General features: G+C 49.1%; 1 protein-coding gene across 1 annotated transcript; it reads right to left on the minus strand.

Annotated features, from left to right (window-relative positions):
* Nucleotides 1-2,690: 2,690 nt before the first annotated feature.
* LOC128341688 (uncharacterized) lies at nucleotides 2,691-8,436 on the minus strand. The gene is made up of 2 exons (XM_053288096.1): nucleotides 6,929-8,436; nucleotides 2,691-4,417 (listed from the first exon to the last, which is right to left on the minus strand). The coding sequence occupies exons 1-2, from the start codon at nucleotides 7,296-7,298 to the stop codon at nucleotides 3,438-3,440; spliced, it is 1,350 nt and encodes a 449-aa protein (XP_053144071.1). The 5' UTR covers nucleotides 7,299-8,436; the 3' UTR covers nucleotides 2,691-3,437.
* Nucleotides 8,437-20,777: the final 12,341 nt, after the last annotated feature.

A 20,777-nucleotide genomic window follows, 5' to 3' on the forward strand; every position in this document is an offset into this window, starting at 1 on the left:
GGCTCACGCTCTTGCTCTCTGTCTTGACAGACATGACTAATGGATAAGCGAAGTCAGATGGCGTCTATTATCCATGCTCAGCCTGAACGCACCAGACTGACTATTGTCTCACAGAGGTCAGATGAAAACGAGCTGCAGTATATAAACTGAAAGGTATTGGGGTTCTACAAAGCTCCAGCATTTTTTTTCTGCCCAAGACTCTCCCTGCTTTGAACAGACTTGAGTCCATTTCCATTTCTCGCTCGCTCCCTTATCATGTCACTGCATGCAGGCTCCTGTGCAAGCCCCACTTACCTACCCACTGAACAGCAGATTGCTGGAGGAAAGGGCTGGGAGGCTAGGAGCGACTCAACAGCAGCAGAGGCCTGCAAGCCAGCAGCAGGCAAAGTGCTCCGTGGAGCTCATGCTAGCTGCCATTGCCTGCCTGCCACAACCAAACTGCAGTAGCCAGACTGCACAAGGGGAACTGCACAAAAGAACCACGGTGGAAAAATAATAATAAAACCCCTCCGATCTCCTGGCAAACACTGGCAAACACTGGCAATATGGAGGGACACTTATGGGACTCGTGGCAGCATGTAATCTGGACAATGCCCAGGTTAGCAAGCGTGACTCTTATGTATGGATGCTGGATGTGTATGGTGATCTCCAACCAGGGTGGTTGTTTCCCGTAAAAGGGCTAAGGGGAAATGCTTGTTGAATCCAACACAGTCACCTCAGTAATGTATAGTTTCTGTTTGATAAAGTGTTTTTAGTAACCTATGCATTATGTTTGTATAGCCCTGCTTTGGCAGACGGAAACCTTTAAACTACTGTACATAAACTTTGTTTTGTTTTAAAGTTCACTCAGTGTCCTGTGAGTTATACTTCTCCCCATGTAGCCCTCAGTTATATTACCAAGAGGTTGTCGGGACACAAACCTAGGCAAGTAAAGCTTAGTGGTGGCAGCGAAAGCTTAAAAGTGAGGAAGAGGAAGAACACCATTCTCTATAAAACTGGTCCTCAACGTCATATAATTATTAACCTCCCTAGTTTTGGGAACAGATCCACTCATTTGTAGTGATTAGTAGTAGAGTGGTGAGCAGGGTTCAGCTCGTCATAGTACCGCTCTCTGCTTCTCTCTCTCCCTCTTTTGTAACGTGAACCTACTCTTATGGAGGCACCCTCTCTTATATGGGCCTTAAACATGCTGGACTTCCAGTGCATCGACTTTTTGCACCAACTATCCTAATGGGAGTAGAGATAGTGAATAAGGGTCTCCCTAGCTGTTCTACCTGTCTCTACTCTATGACCCCTGATATGACTCTTCAGGTATTTCCTGTGAGAGTCAGAACCCCTTTCTTAGAGCAGATGGAAACATCTCCCTCCCTCCCTATTCATTATGTAGTTCTATAGATTAGGATTAGGTCTTTCCTATCCAAAGTGTACTTCATCAATAAATCTACTTAGTATTTTATTCTACAAGAATCTCCATGTGTCTCCTCTAAATAGCTGCAACAACTAAACTCTGCATTTTACTCTGTAACTGGAGTGGGTAGCTTCTTTAGTGCTCTGCTAATTAACCGGGGATAAAAATTGCAACCCCCAACAAAACACCACCCAATATAAGTGGATTCAACTTTTTAATTATCATTTGGGGGAGGGGAGAAACCCAATTTTAAATTTTTGTTTCCGTTCTCATTTTTGGAATAAAAGGTTATTAAGCCTCTGTGACAGGGATGGCCATCCTGAAAGGGAGATATGACATCATGATCAGAACCAACAGAACTCATTAGAATGCAGAATCAACAGAACCCAAGCCTCCTGATTTGATTATGTTGACTACAGCCTCAAAGGGATGAAATTCATGCCTAGGATAAAAGCCAATAAAGAACAAATATTGTATCCTAAGCTCGGATAGCCCCTGCCATCATCACACTGGTTGACCATTTTTGTTCTCCTGCTAAGTAGATTTATAAAAAATCGTTGTGAGTCCCCCCAGAAAAAACTCCAAGTTTTTTTTTCTTACTCTGTGTCACAAATCTGTTGGCATGGCTGACTCAACAGGGTTTACGATCCCTCCAGCTCCACTTCTGTGAGTCAAGATCGAAATTCTGTAGATAAGAGTAGTAGCTTAGCTGCACGGACAAAAGCGAAGAATGACTGTCAAAGATAAAGTAGTATAAGCAAAATAAAGTCCCTTGAAACTAAACTAGGTACCCCCCTCTACGATATCTGAGCAATAACTGAAACAAAGGAGTAAGGAAGGAACAGAACAAGGACAGGCTGAAAAGAGAAAGGGTGAACAAGTCTAAGTATGAGGAACACTGTCTGCGGGAGACAACATTGCACCCCCAGACGCCCAATGAAGACAGGACACCATTAGTTGGAGTAAATAAGGGCCACTTTTATTATTGTACATAGGTAACGACACTTGCAACGAGGTCCCAATACACTAGAGTGCGGGTACTACTCTCGTGTGGTGGCCCTTCCTAATGAAGAGCACCCCACACCAGGGCGAAGGGCCGGGTCCTGATTTGGCCAGGCTCCAAGTCCTGGCCTCCTCTCACCGCAGGGGTCTACCCCGCCGAGGGGGGGGTGGTCCGCCACACCCCCAACCCAAGCCGTCAAAGCTCTGAGCCGGTGAGTCGCGCCCACCCCCCGAGTGGGGGCCATTCCCAACCTTACGGGCTGTCAAAGCCCTGAAAGGCTGTTCCTTGACCCCCCTCACCCAACTGGCCCTCCAGCCAAACACCGATCCCTGAATCTACCTACCCAACACCCGCACTCTCCTGCCACAGAAGTGGGGCAAACCTCTGTTTAGCCCCGCTTTCCCCACCCAGCTAGCACCTCTTGGAGACCACGTTGCAAGTCCCGGAGGAACACCTCGTTCCCCTGGTCAGAGAGATGGACTCCGTCCCCTCTATACAGGGTCGCATCCTGCACTCGTATGTCAGGGTGCTGTATTACTGTCCCCCCTAAGGCGGTAATAGCTCTTCCAACTGCCTTATTGACTTTTTTACGTGCCCTATTGAAGCACAGGGGGCCCCCTTGGCCCCTCCAGCGTGTCCTTGGGAGCAGGTTAGACCAGACTAACTGCATCTCGGGCCACCGGGCCGCCAGGCCCTGGAAATCCTTGATTGCCTGCAGGCTCAGGGCCCTGCCTTGCACAAACCCAAGTCGTTGCCTCCCAGGTGTACCACCAAAATGTGCGGTGCCCCCTTTGCCGTGATGTACTCATCTAGAAGTGGAAGGAAAAGGTCCCACAGCATTCCTCGGCGGCCCATCCACTCCACTTGCGCCGCTCCTGCCAGACCCAACTGGGTACCCAAGCTGGTCTGCCGAGCTCGCCGACTAGCCCAGAACACATAGCTGTGCCCATAGATGAGTATCCGCAAAGGCAAAGGAGGTGCCTGACAGTCTGTAAGACAAAATTGGGTGTTACTTCTTGTGGGCCATCACTTCGGCAGTGGGCGTATGTAGCGGCGACATGCGGATGAACGCCACCTCCCCAACGCCCGGATCCGCTTTTCCGTCAGCCCCGCGGCTGCCGCTGAAGATGCTGCCCCTATCCGAAAGGAGTGGGTGCCATAAACACGCGGGTCCAGGCCTGCCCTCCTCAAAGCCTCTTTGACCAGAGCCCAGAACTGGAAGCGCGTCAAGGGCGTAGCATCCGCATGACGGAACAACTGGCCTTCTCCCTCCCCACGCACCGCCATGTAATCCCTCATGGCCCTCACCGGGCACAGGCCCTCATCAGTCCCCTCTGCCAGGGTGATGGTGGCTCCCTTGCCCTTCTGGTCGGTCTTAGCCCGCCTCAGGCGCAACTCCACCTTGTCCCTCTCTACCCGGGCATCCCCCCACTGCAGGGCCCGCGCTGATGTATCAGACCTGGAGGAGGCGACCAGCTCACTGATTCGCAGGGCACCGAAGAAGGCCACGAGGCAGGAAGCCCTGAGCAACCGTACCTCAAAGTTGGAAAAACAAATATCGTTAAAAAGTGGGAGCACCTGTTGCAGTGTTGTTGGCGCCAGTGGGACCCTCGTATCTGGTTGAGAGGGGTTTACTCGCGCCCATCCCTCGAGCATTCTGCGCACCCGGAAGTCAGCGGTGGAGTCCGCGAACCCCTTCATTTTGGCCTGGAAAGCCAGAGCTGCCAACTTACCCCCAATGGACCCCGTGGCCAAGCCCCTCCCATGTAAATGTGTGCTATAGCGCATTATGTGCTCGACTGGGATGGGCCATAGGTCCTCCAGCCCTGTGTCAACCCTAAATGCATGAAACTCACGGATAGCCGACGCATAGCGCACTCTTGTGCTAGGTGCTAGGGATAGGCGAATGGCCTCCTCTGCCTCTAGAATCCAAGGTTCCATAGGTGGAGTGGAAAAACTTCGGGAAGCTCCCTGGCTGCTGGGGCGAGAGTTCGAAAGCGCTCCTCCTGCATCCGAGAGAGCGCATCCGCAATGCTGTTATCCAGCCCCGGCACGTGCCGTGCGGTGAAAAGAATGTTGTGGCGCAGGCATTGCAGCGTGAAGCAGCGAACCAAGTGCATCACCCGAGGACTCCTGGAAGTCCCCGAGTTGATCACCTGCACTGTGGCCATGTTATCACACCAGAACTGGACAGCCCTATCTTCAAAATCCCTGGCCCAGATGTGCACTGCGACCACTATCGGGAAGAACTCAAGGAATGTCATATCTCGTGTCACACCCCTTTCTTCCCAGTCTGGGGGCCACCTGGAAGCGCACCACCGTCCCCGGAAGAAAAGCCCAAAACCATGCCCCCCTGCTGCATCGGACTGGACTTGAAGCTCTGCTTCTAGTAGAAATTTGGACCGCCACAGGGAAACGCCATTGAAGTCCTTCAAGAACTCCACCCACATCCTAGCGTCTTCTCTAAGCTCATGTGTCACACGCACCCGGTGATGTGGGGCCCGAAGCCCCTTAGTAGCATCACAGAGTCTCCGAAGGAAGGCGCGGCCGGGTGCAATCACCCTGCATGCGAAGTTCAAGTGTCCCACTATGACCTGTAAGTCCCTCAATGTGACCTTCCTGGCGTCCAGCAGCTGCCCCAGGCGCTGCTCGAGAGCAAGGACCTTCTCTGGTGGCAAGCGGCAGCACTGAGCCACTGTATCTATTTCAGTCCCGAGGAAGGCCAGCCGGGTGGTTGGACCCTCTGTTTTTTCCGGCGCCAATGGTATGCCCAGTTCCTTTGCCAGCCCCTGAAACGTGTCCATTAGATATTTGCAGGTCGATAAAGACCCTGGGCAACAAAAAAGAAAGTCATCTAAATAATGCACTACTGAGGTGAGCCCCGCCCTCTCCCGGACTGCCCATTCCAAAAAACAACTGAAACGCTCAAAGGCAGAACAGGAGATGGAACAGCCCATGGGCAGGGCCCTATCAATATAGTAGCCGCCTTCAAAAGCAAAACCCAGGAGGTCGAAGTCATCTGGATGGACTGGAAGGAGCCTGAAGGCTGACTTGATATCACACTTCCCCATCAACGCGCCCTTGCCCTGCTCTCGAACCATCTCCACTGCTGCCTCAAAAGTTGTGTACTTAACAGAACACAGCTGGTGAGGTATGGCATCATTAACTGATCCTCCAGCAGGGAAGGAAAGGTGATGGATCAAACGGTACTCCCCTTTTGCCTTCTTAGGCACCACCCCCAGAGGGGAAACCCTAAAGCTGGGCAAGGGCGGCCGAGGGAAGGGGCCTAGCACCCTCCCTTCCTGTACTTCTTTGTCAATTTTTTCCCTTACAACCTGCTCCAACCCCTTAACTGAACGCAAATTTTCTGCCCAGGAACTAACCCTGGGACCCTGATAAGGTATCCGAAAACCCCTTTGAAACCCTTCCCCCAGATAGTCCCTATCCTGCACTATTGGGTATTGTTGCAGCAGCTGCAACAACGGACCCAGCCTTATGGGGCTAGGTCCCTTTTGCCGGAGCGGGGCTACCACCTTTTCTGGCGGCAGGCCCATCTTTGGGGCCGGGCCGGGGCCAGCGGCCCTTTGGACAGAAGTTAAATGAGTGAGCGCCTCCGCAAATGGTGCATGCGTGTCGAAAACGACATGGGCGGCGCGAGCAAGTCCCTGTTGATGCAAATTCCCAGCAAGGCTGACGAAACTGTCCCGCCACACCAGGCATCTGGCCCTTGGCGGGTGTGGCAGCAGATTTTACTATGAAGTGTCCACTGTCCGAGAATTCCCCACCCCCAGGTCGGTTGGGGCCCATGATCCTCATCCAGAGTTGTTGGTGCTGACAATCCCACGGGAGCTCCGGGTTCATGGCTGAGTGTCGCCTAAAGGCCTCGTCGTAGCGAGCCCACGCGGGCCCACTGTACTCCGAGAATGCGTGGTATATGATGTCCAAATACTTCACCATAGATGCTCCCCGTGCTGGCTGTTTCTGCAGCACCACCCCCATGTACACCATGTACCCGGCCAGCCAGTTAGACCAGTTACGGTCAACTGTTTTGTACCTGATTCTTTCTCTGTCCCTCCGGTCCCCTTTCTCCCCCTCTCTGGGTTCTGTTTCCCGAAACAGTAATGAGAACATATCAACAAATTCGTTCCTCCATATCTTTTCTTTTGTGGCGAGCAACAAGTGATCGCCCAGGGGCAGGGACACCTCCCCCTGTGGGTAATGGTCAATCTTATCATTTGTAGCCACTGTTTCTTTGCCCTCAGATAACCACCCTGGGTCTGCACTGGCCACCTTACCACTCTGCCACTTCTGCTCCCAGGGTGTGAGCTGCTGCAGTCGTGTGGCTGGTTCCGGTTCTGCCTTCTTCTCAGGTTCTGCCTTCTTCTCAGGCGCCCCACCTGTCCCTGAGACTGGGGGTGCTGAGTAACCTAGCCCTACTGGCCATGCTGGCATCCCCCCCCACACGCTAGCCAGGTGCCCTGCCCAGGGTGGATAGCACCATCCCCAATCGGACTCACCAAAAGACCCGACATCTGCATCCAAGGCGTTCCGGCTGGCATTCTCCATTGCTCCAGTTGCCTCCCCTTCGCCACTCTCCAGTGCATCCAGCCTCGCCTCAATGGACTGTAAAAGTTGCAGCTGCTTATTAGGTTGGTTCCCCGCTTTTCTCGCACCCTGCTTTCCAACCGCCTTGGACCCCTCCCCTCGAGTAGCTTTCTTCCTGGACTCCAACGCCTCTAAGCGAGACAAGATCCTCGCCATTACCAGCTGCCCTTCATCCTCTGATCCCGAGGAGGGGTCGGGTTCCCTGGGCCGTGCTTGAGGCCGCTTAGGGGCCGGGGCCTTCCCCTTCCCCTTCTCCTTACCGGGCCCTTTCCTTGATGGCATGGCTCAGCAGGCCTGGCAGGATCCCTTGAAGAGGCTGCAACTGATGCCCCCCAATGGGTGGAAGTGATTGAGGGAGGCCTCTCCCTCTCTCTCTTTTCAATTTGTTTTTATTTATTTAATGGCACCAAATATATCGCAACTGAAGGACCATGTGCTCACATGTAGTCACCCCTTCAAATGCAAACCAGGGCAGACCCTGCTCAGCAAAGGAGGCAATTCCTGCTTGTACCACAAGACCAGTCCTCCCAAACGTTCCACTGGCCTAGAGAATAAGGTATTAAGGCCTCTCCCTCTCACTTCACTTATTTATTTATTTATCTATTTATTTCTTCTAATTTATTTTGTTTTAACTCAATGGGAGCAAATATATAGCACAACTGAAGGACCATTAACTGGGAAAAACAAAACAAAAACTCTTGCCTTGAAGTGCTCACATGTAGTCACCCATTCCAATACAAACCAGGGCAGACCCTGCTTAGCAAAGGGGACTATCCACGCTTGCTACCACAAGACAATTTTTTTTTTTAATATATATATAAACTGCAAGACAAGCTTTGGTTGTGGGCCAGGCTCCTTAAACTGGGTAGCCCTCTGCTTGTTATCCAAGCTTTAACTGCTTCAGCCCTTCTGCAAAGCACTCGTCCCTCGGTATCCCCAAGTAAGCTATCCAGTATACTAACGCTCCCACATCAACTTAACCATCAGTTGGTTGGGTCCCCAATTAATCGATCCATCCAATATAATAATGCTTGAACATCAACTCCCTCAGAACTCCCCAAGCTATGAAATGACCTCAAAAAGGGCATTCCCCCATGAAAGAAGTCCCCTTCCACATTCCCCAAACTGTGCAAAGAAAAAAGACCAAGCCCCGTATATCACCCTAGGCCTCCGAGAAAGGCCTTTGTCTGCTTGGTCCCCCGGCGCTCTGGCTGCTGAAAATAAAGCTGCTCCCTTCCTGCTGCAACATATGCGAAGGCTGTTGATCCCTTCCTGCTGCTGCTGCTCCCACTAACGGCCGAGAGAAAAAAGCCCTGAGCCCGGCCGGCTTGCACGTGGCCGAGCTCTCCTTCCTCTCTGGCCCCAGGAACAAACAGCCACCGTTTGCGATCGGCCTGGGCTGTGGCCGATCGCAGCTGCCGCTCCCACCAACTACCGGCCAAGAGGAAGAGCCCTGAGCCCGACCGGCTTGCACGTGGCCGAGCTCTTCTTCCTCTCTGGCCCCAGGAGCAAACGGTGCTCGCTCCTCCTCCTTGCCCGGCAGAGGAGAGACTGCTTCTGTGATGGCTGCCGGGCTGCACTGTTTCCCCGGCCCTCTCCTGATTGGACAGTCCCTCGTCACATGGAGGGAGCCAAGATGGCGCTTCCGTGCCTGCTTCTTCGCGCCGGGTGCACAACCCCGCCCCCCGCCTCACACGGAGGCGAGAAGCGGCATTGCTGACAGTACTGTCTCAGGAACAGCATCCACTTGATATAGGGCTTGAGATAACCGGCAGCCAATCAGGCTTTCCTGACTCAGCATTTCTATTTCCTCTCCTGTGAGATCTTGCGCCTGCGTGTCTCCCACTGAGCCTTTCTCTTGAGATGCCTTCTTAACACAGGTGAAATTCCAGCTTCCTCCTGATCAGTCTCCTCAGCCCTCATCTCTGCCAGCTGGTCAGATTCCCCTGTCTGCTGCCGCCTCACCTCAGCTCTAGAGTCTGTTCTCACAGCCAGGTCCTCCTGCTGTGCTTCTGAGCCTGCTCTCCCAACCAAGCCCTCACCCTCTTCCAGGGGAGTAACTATAATAGGGCAAGGGGAGACAGTTGTCTGGGGGCCCACTGCCTTTGGGGGCTCCCCAGAGGCAAGTCACATGACTGACTCCCCCAGCCACACACCTGCCCAGACGTCCTTCAGTGGTATTCATCCTCTGAAATTGATGTGAGTGTTAAGACCTGGAGCTACCAGAAAAGCATGTCTTTCTCTAGTACCATTAAGTGACTTGCATCATCCACAATTTACAAACCCTTTAAAAAAATAATTTAGGATGATGTTCTATTGTGGCACATAGGTATGTGTGTGTGTGTATGTGTATATATATATATATATATATATATATATATATATATATATATATATATATATGCTTTTTGTTAGCACTATTCAGCCTCATTTAAGATTTCTTTACTTCATGAACTGAGCTTCAGTTAGGGGGGCATTTTAAAATCTTATCTCTGGGGCCCCTCCAACCTTGCTATGCCCCTGCCTTCCTCATCTGACTCTTCTGACTCAGAAGTCTGGGCCATGACACTATGATACTGTTATTTATATACTGTTTTCAATGAAAAAGTTATCAGAGTGGTTTACAAAAAAAACCCAGACGGTTCCCAGTATATAAACAACTACTGGCATATTTGTTCAGACAAACTACACATGCATGTTCTGTTGCTGTCCCCTACTGGACAAGAATTAAGAAAGGTTAGCTCTGCATTTTCTATCTGCTGCTGAAGGAGCTTTCTGTGCAGATCAGCACTCACTAACTTAATTTGGATTTGTGTTTACATGATGTAAAGCTAAGAGGTGTGGAATCTGAACATGAATTTTATAGTCCAAAAGCAACCATGTCCTCTTGTTCCTTTTTGGTCTTCCCTGGATATTAAACCTTGCCTCATTCAGCAAAAAATTGTTCTAAGGGCTTATTGGACTCAAATAAGTTTCAGACTGATGGGAATAACACCAGATGTGTGCTGGAGATGTGGTGACCTGGGGGCAAACATGATCCATTGGCTATTGCATTGTGGGGTGATTCACCCCCTTTCAAGTAAAGTATCCATGAGAATTTTGTGCTACATTTGGACCTCAAATTATCAGATAACTTGCCATCCTTGGTTTCTTTTCTCCTCTGGTTAGAGACAATGGGTTATCAGGTGTTCACAGAGGCGATCTTTCCCCTGGACCTTGGGGCACTGGTCCGTGGCCTCCTGTCTTGGGGGGACTTCAAATGTCCTGTGGGGCCTCACCAGAAGCCTGCCGCCACCCCGCGCCCAACCCACCATGGCAGCAGAGCTCCCCGGCCCAGAAGGAGGAGCAGCGCCCTGACTGAGGAGTGCTGGACTCAAGGGGTGACTCTTGGGGAGGGGGCCCGGAGGCTGCCGATGCGATGCCTTCATCCACCACGTGCACCCTGCCATGACTGGACGCTTCGCAAACATCAGAAGAGAAACAAAACTGCCAGGAAATGGAAATGATCTGGGAATGGGTTTGCTTTCAAAACAAAACAAAACAAAACCCTCTAAGTATCGCATGCCACAATCCTGGTGCTTGGACGACGGCAGGGCCAGAGATTGCCGCTGATGGAGCACTTCCTTGCGAGTAAACCCTGTGGGGTTTCTTCCTCAGTCAATGCATGAGTGTGGGGGGGAGGAGTGGCGGGACCGGTATCTGGCAAGACGGATTATGCTTTTTGTTTTCAACCCGGGAAGCCGCCCTCTTGGAGTGGCTTACTTCTGAGGAGGCCCCACTCCGCAGTCGAGAGGCCTTCAGGGGCTGAGCCTATGGCAGCGTGTTGCCGGGCTGCCTGTTGGGGGGGGGGCAGGCAGACCACCCACCTGTACAGTACTCCCAGATCAGGACCCCCACCTTTAAAAAAACAACACACCCCTTAGCATCTGCCCCCCATCCTGCTTCCCCCCTTCCTCCAGACAAGAAACAATCTGGTTGCTGCACCTCTCTGGTGAAATGGAGCTGCATGTCCTCTACTGGCTATTCTTGCCGCTCCTCCACCCCAGCAGATTTCCTTTATTTAAAAGTGGGGGGGGGAGCTTGTGGTGGTGGAGGGCTCATGGTGTGGGTGGTGGGGCCTCCGAAAACCTTCAGGTCCAGGCTCCAAAATTACCTAGGTGTGCCACTGGCTCTTCTTCATTAGCAGGTAAGAGACTAATCCTTGAATCCTGGAAAGCTATAGCAGCAGCCTTGGCTATGGATTCCTGGACCTGGTACTATAGTCCCTGGACATCTGGTGGCAAGTGGGCAACAGGACTCAGGATCTTCAGTTGAGCAACCAGGGCTGGAGACTGCAAGGTTACTGGAAGAAACGTCGCTTAACCGAAAAAAATATATACGAAAAATGCCAACAAGGAAATAATGATCTGCTATTACAAGTCTAGTCCAACTAGAAGAGGTTATTTAAAAAGAATGTACCAAATTTGGAAAGAGAAGCATCCAGATAAAGAAATAACAGAACAAAGGCTAGCAGACCAGAGAAGATTCATAATAAGAAACAAAGTATTCACAGAAGTTGAACTGGAAGAATTGCAAAGAGCAACACAGGCTCAAGATATGGAAGAAGAATTACCACCAATTGAAGAAGTTGCTCAGGTGCAGGTGGAGGAGGTGTTGGAAATAGAGGATGCCACTGTTGCTGAACTGTTTCAAAATCAAAACCAGGCAACCGCCCCTTTGCCTTCACCTCAAAACCCCAAATGCCATTTAAAAGAAAAGCAACAAGAACTAGAGCAAAAAATAACTGAGCACATGAACCAAACAAACACCAGGGTTTGACTTCCAGCTCTAAAAACAGTTGCCAAAAAACAACTTGCTCAGGCATTAAAAGATGTCAATGCTGCACTTGCAGAAATAACAACCAATAATTTGCAAGAAACAAACCAACTAATGTACAGTGCAGCAACAATAACAACACAAGAGCTCAGATATAAGACCAGTGGACCTGTAAAAAAAGAAAGTAGTACATTACCTAAATGGAAGATTAGATTAGAAAATAAAATCTCCAGGCTTAGATCGGATGCTAGTAAATTGAAAGATATGAAAGACAAGAAACTGAAGAATGAAAACATCAAACAGTATCTGATCCATAAAATAATAAAACCACAATTAATAAGTGAAAGAGCAAAGAAAATTAAAAATTGGACTGCACCAGGCGACGATGAACTGCATGGCTTTTGGCTTAAACACCTAACAAGCCTCCATAAACAACTATCAAAACAGTTCAATCACATTTTGCAAGAAGGTGATATTGAACAATGGCTAACAACTGGGAAAACTCATCTCATCTTGAAAGACCCAGCAAAAGGTGCAGTTCCAAGTAATTATAGACCGATAACCTGCCTGCCAACCATGTTCAAATTATTAACTGGAATAATAGCAGATGAAGTAATGCAACACTTATTAACTAACAGCTTCCAGTTGAACAGAAAGGAAATTGCCCGAATACCAGACTCGCAAAAGACCAGCCGCTGATTGACAAAATGATTTTAGAAAATTGCAAGAGAAGAAAAACAAATCTAAGTGTTGCAAGGATTGACTACAAGAAGGCCTTCGACTCATTGCCTCACACATGGATACTAAAATGTTTAGAAACAACTGGTGTCAGCAAAAATTAATTTCCTGCAAGCAAAAAACTAGCACAGCACGAAAAAGGCTTGACTGGAACTAGTGCCAAAAAAGAGGGTACCTTTCTCAGTTATTTGCCTTCTCTGAAATTAGCCCACCATCTCTTTAGCAAAAGGGTTCACTTCTTGGATTTAATACAGTTTTCAACAGCAGATGTCGGGGGAACTCACCCACATTGTTAGGGCTACCAGGCCAATGCTTTCTCGCCTTGGCTTGGATATTCAACTATACATCTCATTGAAAGTAATGCAATGCAGAGAAATGACGTCTTCATACCGGAAGCATAGCTGAATGTGCATGTTATATGTTTCTCAATACAGGTGGCCCTCAGTATCCGTGGTTTCAACAACCATGGTTTCATGTATCCACAGATGGGTCTTAGAGACCCAATTTCTTTATCCATGGTATAAAAATAGGCTAAAATTCACCTATTCATAGATTTTAGGGATGTGCAGAATGTTCTGCAGTAAAAATGTTCCGATGCTAAACGGGCCGTTTCAAGTGCTCCAAGCCTGGAACAGAATGCCCTTCAAAATGAAGGGCCTGTTCTGAACTTGGAATGGAGCAGCCCGTTTCCAGTCAGAACATTCCAAACATTCCGAGTACCATTTTGGAACCCAAACTAGTGCTTTTCTGGCCTCTGCATATGCGTAGCAGCCATTTGCGTGGTCAGCATCACCATGGCCGCAACATGTGCAGAGGCCAGAAAGGTGCCATTTTGGAGTCCTGAATGGTGCTCGGAAACATTGTTCCAACTCGACTGGCTATTATTACTGTGGATTCAGCGTTCTCTTCTGAGCTCAGAAGGGAACGCTAAATCCATTTCATGGACATCCCTAGCAGTTTTGAGTGGTTGGAAATGACCCGGAAATGATTTCCAATGTAATTTCAAGCTGCCAGTTTGCAGTGCAGAGCCATTTTGTGTCTCTTTTTTAAAAAAATCCCTTTAGGATTTGGGTTGGGGAGGGCATTGCTGGAGACCTGGAGATCAAGTTAGAGTACTTTATTTCTCTTGTTGTGCTCTCCCCACTCCATGTTTAGCCTTTTTGTGCATATGAAACCTAACCCCTAGATTCCTATCAGGGTAAGCTTTTGTTATTCACAGTTCTTGTATTTTCACCTATAGGCAAGAATGGAACCCCCACAAATAACAAAGGCCATCCATTTGTATTGCGTTGTTTCTCAGTTGGATGCACATTTGAATGTCTCTCCCATTTTGACTAGGCACAGGCCTGGTTGCCTTGGAAATGACACTGCATTTTGTTTCCCCCTCCTATGGCACAGAGAGTCAGACAGAGAATGGCTGCAAACAGGTTCCTAACGAAATTCACAAAAAATCGATGTTGGTTTGCAGACATTTGGCCCATCCTGAAATGGCAACTTTTGCAGTAAAATTCAAAGTCCATAATCATTTGATGCAGCACTAGCTGGAGCCTCTCTCTCAGATGTCTGGGCTTTCTGCTTCTGAGGCAGTTTCTTAGATCAAGGGGGGGGGGGATGTGACCCTACATCTTCACTCTGCATTGTCTGTATGTGTAGAGCTGCCTTTGCGTTCCAAGCCTGTCCAGAGGCTCAGTCTGAGAGCAAAGACTTTTTTGGGTCTACCAGTAAGGATCTAAAAAGAGCAGGGCATTGGATTGGCAAATTACCCCCTCACCATTGCACATCTCCTGAGCACAACTGGAGAGCAGTTGTACAATTTTTAGAAAATGTACCACTACATGAGTTTACATTCACTAGGGCAGTGGTTCCCAAACTGGGAGCCTCCAGATGTTGCTGAACTAAAGCTCCCATCATCCCCAGCCACAATTGTAGCTGGGGCTGATGGGAGTTGTAGTTCAGTAACATCTGGAGGCTCCCAGTTTGGGAACCACTGCACTAGGATGTTATATTGACAATATTAATGATAAGAACTCGAGAAAGCGTTTCTTCCATAATACTTGTTTACCTACATACCTTCCAGTACTGCATATACAGAACATAAAACATAGACAAATTACATGAAATTTTAAAAATTGATTACGATGACGAGAAAGGTAGTTGGGAGGTCCTGGAAGCCAAATTTAGGCTGATAGGTAGCGTATTGAAGTCCAGGACCCACAAGGTAGCATTCTCAGAAATGCTACCTGTTCCACGCACAGGTACAGTGAGACAGGCATTGCTGAGGGGTTTCAATGCGTGGATGAGATGTTGGTGCCAGGAGGAGGGGTTTAGATTTGTTAGGCACTGGGATACATTTTGGGGTAAGCAAGGCCTGTACAAAAGGGACGGGGTGCACTTGAACCAAGATGGTACCAGACTGCTGGCACTTAAAATCAAAAAGGTTGCAGAGCAGCTTTTAAAATGACGCCTGGAGAACAGCCGATGGGAACTGGGCAGTATCCTGTTCAGCAAAAGCCATCCTTTAAAATGAGAGGGTGCAAAGGATTCAGATAGAACAGAAGGGGACAGAGCAGTACCACATAAAGAGCAGACGGGAGACTGTGCCAGCTGGTCAAAGAGTCAAAAGAAAGATAGCATACATCAGGTGAGAGATTCAGTGTATTGGTGCTTATATGCCAATGCCAGAAGCCTCCGAGCCAAAATGGGTGAGCTGGAGTGCTTGGTGGCTAATGCAGAAATAGATATAGTGGGTATAACAGAAACATGGCGGAACAGTGAGAACCAGTGGGACACTGTTATCCCTGGGTATAAACTCTATAGGAAGGACAGGGAGGGGCACCTTGGAGGTGGAGTAGCACTGTATGTTAAAGAAGGCATAGAATCTAACAAGCTAGAAAACCTAGGTGGACTGGAGTCCTCCACAGAAACCCTGTGGGTGACAATACAAGGCCTGAAAGGGAACGTGCTACTGGGGACGTGCTATTGCCCTCCTGATCAAAACACTGACAGTGACTGGGAGTTGCAGGAGGAAATCAAGGAGGCGTCAAGGAGAGGCAGGGTTAGAATCTACACTCAGAATACCTCAGAAACAACAGAACCCTGTACCCCATGGGTTAGAAACCCATGGGGGTGGTTGGCACCCTATGTGCACTACACCACCACTCGCTCTGGGCCACCCCAGCACCCCCCAAGTGCACTTATGTGGCTGCTGAAAGCTCCATTATTATACCTTATGAGGGGAAAACCTTAAAGACGCGTAAACTTCAACAATTCACCAAAAATCAGCCCTCTGCCCAAATCCTTTGAAAAAATTCAGGTAGATTCCTTGCCCCTACCTGGCACTACCACCAACCCCACACTTCTCTAGGCCACCCCTTTGCCCCTGACGTGAAGCTATACATTTGCTGACACCTCCATGCTTCTTTATGGAGAAAAACCTTAAAGACGTGTAAACTTCAAAAATCACTTAAAAATCATCCCTTTGCCCAGTTCCTTTCAAATAATTCTGATAGCTTCCTTGCCCACCCTAGGAACTACCACTCACCACACTCCACTCTACAACACCCCTTTCACCCTGACATGAAGCTACACATTTGCTGCAATCCTAATTATTCTCTATGAGGAATTCAAAAATACTTTAACAATTCACCAATTGCCTTGGGGTGTCCAACTGCCTTGGGGTTTTGTGGGTGGTAGGTACCCCTGGGTGCCAGATACCATCCTACCAATTTTTGGATGTCCGAACCGGTTTGAACCAGTTTGAATCGAACCACCCCCTGGTTTGGTTCAAATTCGAACCTGCAGCTCGAACCTGATGACTGGTTCAGTTCGAATTCGAACCTTCGAACCACCCTGGTTCGAATTCAAACCAGTTCAGATTCAAACAGGTTCGCACATCCCTACTCAAAACCACAGTACTTGAAGCTCAGTTAGACTGTATACCCAAAAAGAGGAAAGGTACCACTAAGTCCAGGAAGATGCCCGCATGGCTAACGGTTACTGTCAAGGAAGCCATAAAAGGGAAGAAGACTTCCTTCAGAAATTGGAAGGCCTGTCCAAATGAAGAGAACAGAAAGGAACACAAACTCTGGCAAAAGAAATGCAAGGCAACAATAAGGGAGGCGAAAAGAGAGTTTGAGGAACATTTAGCTAAAAGCATCAAGGAGAATAACAAAAACTTGTTAAATACATCAGAAGCAGGAAACCTGCCAGGGAGGCGGTTGGACCATTAGGCAATGAGGGAGTGAAAGGGATTATTAAGGAGGATATGGAGGTTGCAGAGAAGCTAAATGAGTTCTTTGCGTCTGTCTTCACGGCAGAGGATACTGAGCATATACCTGTTCTGAACCAGGCTTTTCGGGGATGGCAGCTAAAGAACTGAGCCAGATAGAAGTGACGAGACATGATGTTCTAAACTGTCTGGAAAAATTGAAAATTAACAAATCACCAGGGCTGGATGGCATCCATCCAAGAGTCCTCAAAGAACTCAAATGTGAAATTGTTGACCTCCTTGCTAAAATATATAACTTATCCCTGCAATCAGGTTCTGTGCCAGAGGACTGGAGAGTAGCAAATGTAACACCGATTTTCAAGAAGGGATCCGGGGTGATCTGGGAAATTACAGGCCGGTTAGCTTAACATCCGTTCCAGGCAAATTGATGGAAAGCATCCTCAAGGATAAAATTGTAAAGCACCTAGAAGAACAGGCCCTGCTAGGAGTGAACCAGCATGGGTTCCGCAAAGGTAAATCTTGCCTGACCAACCTTTTGGAGTTCTTTGAGAATGTCAACAAGTATGTGGATCAAGGTGATCCAGTTGACATAGTATACCTGGACTTCCAAAAAGCTTTTGACAAAGTTCCTCATCAACGACTCCTGAGGAAACTTAGTGGTCATGCGATAAGGGGAGAAGTACATGTGTGGATTGCTAACTGGTTGAAAGACAGGAAACAGAGGGTAGGTATAAATGGAGACTTTTCACAATGGAGGGAAGTAAGAAGTGGGGTCTCCCAAGGATCTGTACTGGGACCGGTGTTTTTTAATTTATTCATAAATGATCTAGAAGCAGGGGTAAGCAGTGAGGTGGCCAAATTTGCAGATGATACCAAACTCTTTCGGGTAGTGAAATCCATAACTGATTGTGAAGAGCTCCAAAAAGATCTCTCCAAACTGGGTGAGTGGGCGACAAAGTGGCAAATGCGGTTCAATGTTGGCAAGTGTAAAGTTCTTCTGCTGATGGGATCTGAGCTGTCAGTGACGGACCAGGAGAGGGATCTTGGGGTCGTGGTGGACAGCTCATTGAAAGTGTCGACTCAATGTGTGGCAGCTGTGGAAAAGGCCAATTCCATGCTAGGGATCATTAGGAGGGGGATTGAAAATAAAACTGCTAATATTATAATGCCCTTATACAAAACTATGGTGCAGCCGTACCTGGAGTACTGCGTACAATTCTGGTCACGACATCTAAAAAAGGACATTGTAGAACTGGAAAAGGTGCAGAAGAGGGCAACCAAGATGATCAGGGGCCTAGAGAACCTTTCTTATGAAGCTAGGCTACAACACCTGGGGCTATTTAGTTTAGAAAAAAGACAACTGTGGGGAGACATGATAGAGGTATATAAAATCATGCATGGTGTGGAGAAAGTGGATAGAGAGAAATTCTTCTCCCTCTCCCATAACACTAGAACCAGGGGTCATCTCATGAAATTTATTGCCAGGATATCTAGCACCAGCAAACAGAAGTACTTTTTCACACAACGCATAATCAACTTGTGGAATTCTCTGCCACGAAATGTGGTGACAGCCAACAACCTAGATGGCTATAAGAGGGGTTTGGATAACTTCATGGAGGAGAGGTCTATTGACGGCTACTAGTCGGAGGGCTGTAGGCCACCTCCAGCCTCCGGGGCAGGGTGCCTCTGGGTACCAGTTGCGGGGGAGTAACAGCAGGAGAGAACGTATGCCCTCAACTCCTTCCTGTGGCTTCCAGCGGCATCTGGTGGGCCACTGTGCAAAACGGGATGCTGGACTAGATGGGCCTTGGGCCTGATCCAGCAGGGTTGTTCTTATGTTCTTATGATATGGAAAATAATCTTAAGGAGCATAATTCTTAATTCAAAATCTCACCATAGCCATACTGCTACTTACAAACTGCAAAGACTCAGGGGAGGGGTGAAAAGCAACCTGACATCTGTCTGAATCAGGGGCGTAACGAGGGGTAGGGCAGGCAGGGCATGTGCCCTAGGCGCCGCTGAAGGAGGGTGCAAAAGTGCCTGCCATGCCCCACCCCTGCCATCACCACCACAAAAAATTTTCAAAAATTTTTAAGAAATTTTTGAGTCCAGACCAGTGGCAGCGGCACCCCTCCCCCTCCCCCTCCCCCCTCGGCGCAGGCATGCTGCATGACTTGCCAGATCTGTCTTGGCCGGGAGAGCACTCTCTCATTGGCTCCTGGTGGTGAGGGGAGGAGTGGAGAGCATGTGCAGGGTGGCTGGACAATGAGGAGCAGCACAGCGTGTTGCCCTCGTGTCATGTGTGCTGCTGTTTTTCGTGGCTGACCTGGCCCTGGCTGCCACCTCGGGGAGGGAGTAGACCACCCGGAAGCGAAAAATCAATTGATTCTGCTGCCTGCCTGCCTCACTGACTCTTGCCGCCAAAGTAAGTGTGCTGGTTTTGTGAACAAAACAGTACAACTTGAAAGCACGAGTTACAGAGCTCAGGCGCTCAAGTCGAGCAATTTCCCGCGCTAAGTGCCAAGCGATTCCCTGCCTGCCTCGCCTGCACACAGTCAGGTGGATGAGGAGGAGCAGTTGTTGTGTGCCATTTGTTAGCTTGATTGGCCCCAGCCCTTCCTGTTTCCCCCCGCCAGCTGCTCAACACCACGCTGTTTACAGTTCTGCTGGGGGTGTGGGCGGGCACATACGCCCTCCTCCTCTTTGCTCAGCCTTCATTGTTGGGCTGGAGTGGAGGAGGTGATGTCACGTCCTCTTTGTAGCGTGCTGCCTCTGCAAGGGGCCGGGGGCTTGGAAGCAGCAGGCGCATTGCTACAAGAAGCCAAGCAAATTTGCAGCACCACAGTTTTGGCAAATAGGGCGCGCGGGGGTAGCATAGCAGCAGCAGCAATTCAAGAGTGAGAGGAGGACACAGCAATCAGGAGTCAGCGTGGGATGCAGGAGATGGCCAATGTAAAGGGGGGGGGGAAAGTTGGAGGAGGGAAGGGGAGCAGCTGCCCAACAATCAACTGCCCAGGCGAGCGGGGCAGCGTTTTCCACGAGGCGCGCACGGAACTTAGGGAAGGGAGGGCTCCAATCACACTGGCAGACCAATAACCTTCCCCAACTTCTCTTGGCTTAATATGCCTCTTGCATCTCAGGATGCCATCTGGTCTGTTTTTGCCCACCACCAGTGCCGAGAGATCAGAGAAAGCTGAGTGAGATTTGGGACTTGGGAGGGGAAGGACTCCTTCCCGTTTTTCTGTAAAAAGTTGTGCTCCAGCCCCTCTGTTAGCAGAAACGGGGAGGGAAGGGTTAATCATTATTCATCTTGAAAAATTTGAAATGCTTCCCGTCACTGTCACCGTGCCTGCTCTGCCTTCTCCTGGTAGCTGCTACAGCCGCTGGGGCATTGGCTCTCCTGGAGTTACCTCCGCCCCTGTGTTCCTCCCCCGCTGGGTAAGGTATTTGAATGCGTATGCAGAAGAGCAAGCAACAGAGTCATGACGAAACGGTGAGCTTTCCCTCTCAAACTTAGTCAGCTACAAAAAATATTAAAAACGTATCTGGTTTGTGTGTGGGAGATTTGTATTGTCTCATTTTAAGTCACTCTCTTTCCCCTGTGTATGAACTAGTGTGCATTTGAAAGCCTGTCTTGTTTTTTTCTTCCTCACCTATCTCTCACCCCATTTTGGAACTATTGTATAGTGTGTGTGTGTGTGTGTGTGTGTGTGTGAGGGGGGGGGATATCCCCCTGCACACACAAAACACACGTCCCCCCTTCTCTGTGTGAGTGTGTGAGAAACGTTTTTAAACTTTTAAAAAATCATTTTCAGGTGCCAAGTGTAACGTAAGCCAACTATTCCAATACAAACGTGAAAGAAACCTTTCCCCACCCCAATACTATACTTTCTTGTGAGGAAAAACGCGTGCCCCCAAGGAGGAAATACTCAGAGCAGAGTCTGTAAATGATAATCTTGGGGTGAGAAAATACATGCATT

This window comes from Hemicordylus capensis, chromosome 2, assembly GCF_027244095.1.
Source record: "Hemicordylus capensis ecotype Gifberg chromosome 2, rHemCap1.1.pri, whole genome shotgun sequence".
Classification (NCBI taxonomy): Eukaryota; Metazoa; Chordata; class Lepidosauria; order Squamata; family Cordylidae; genus Hemicordylus; species Hemicordylus capensis.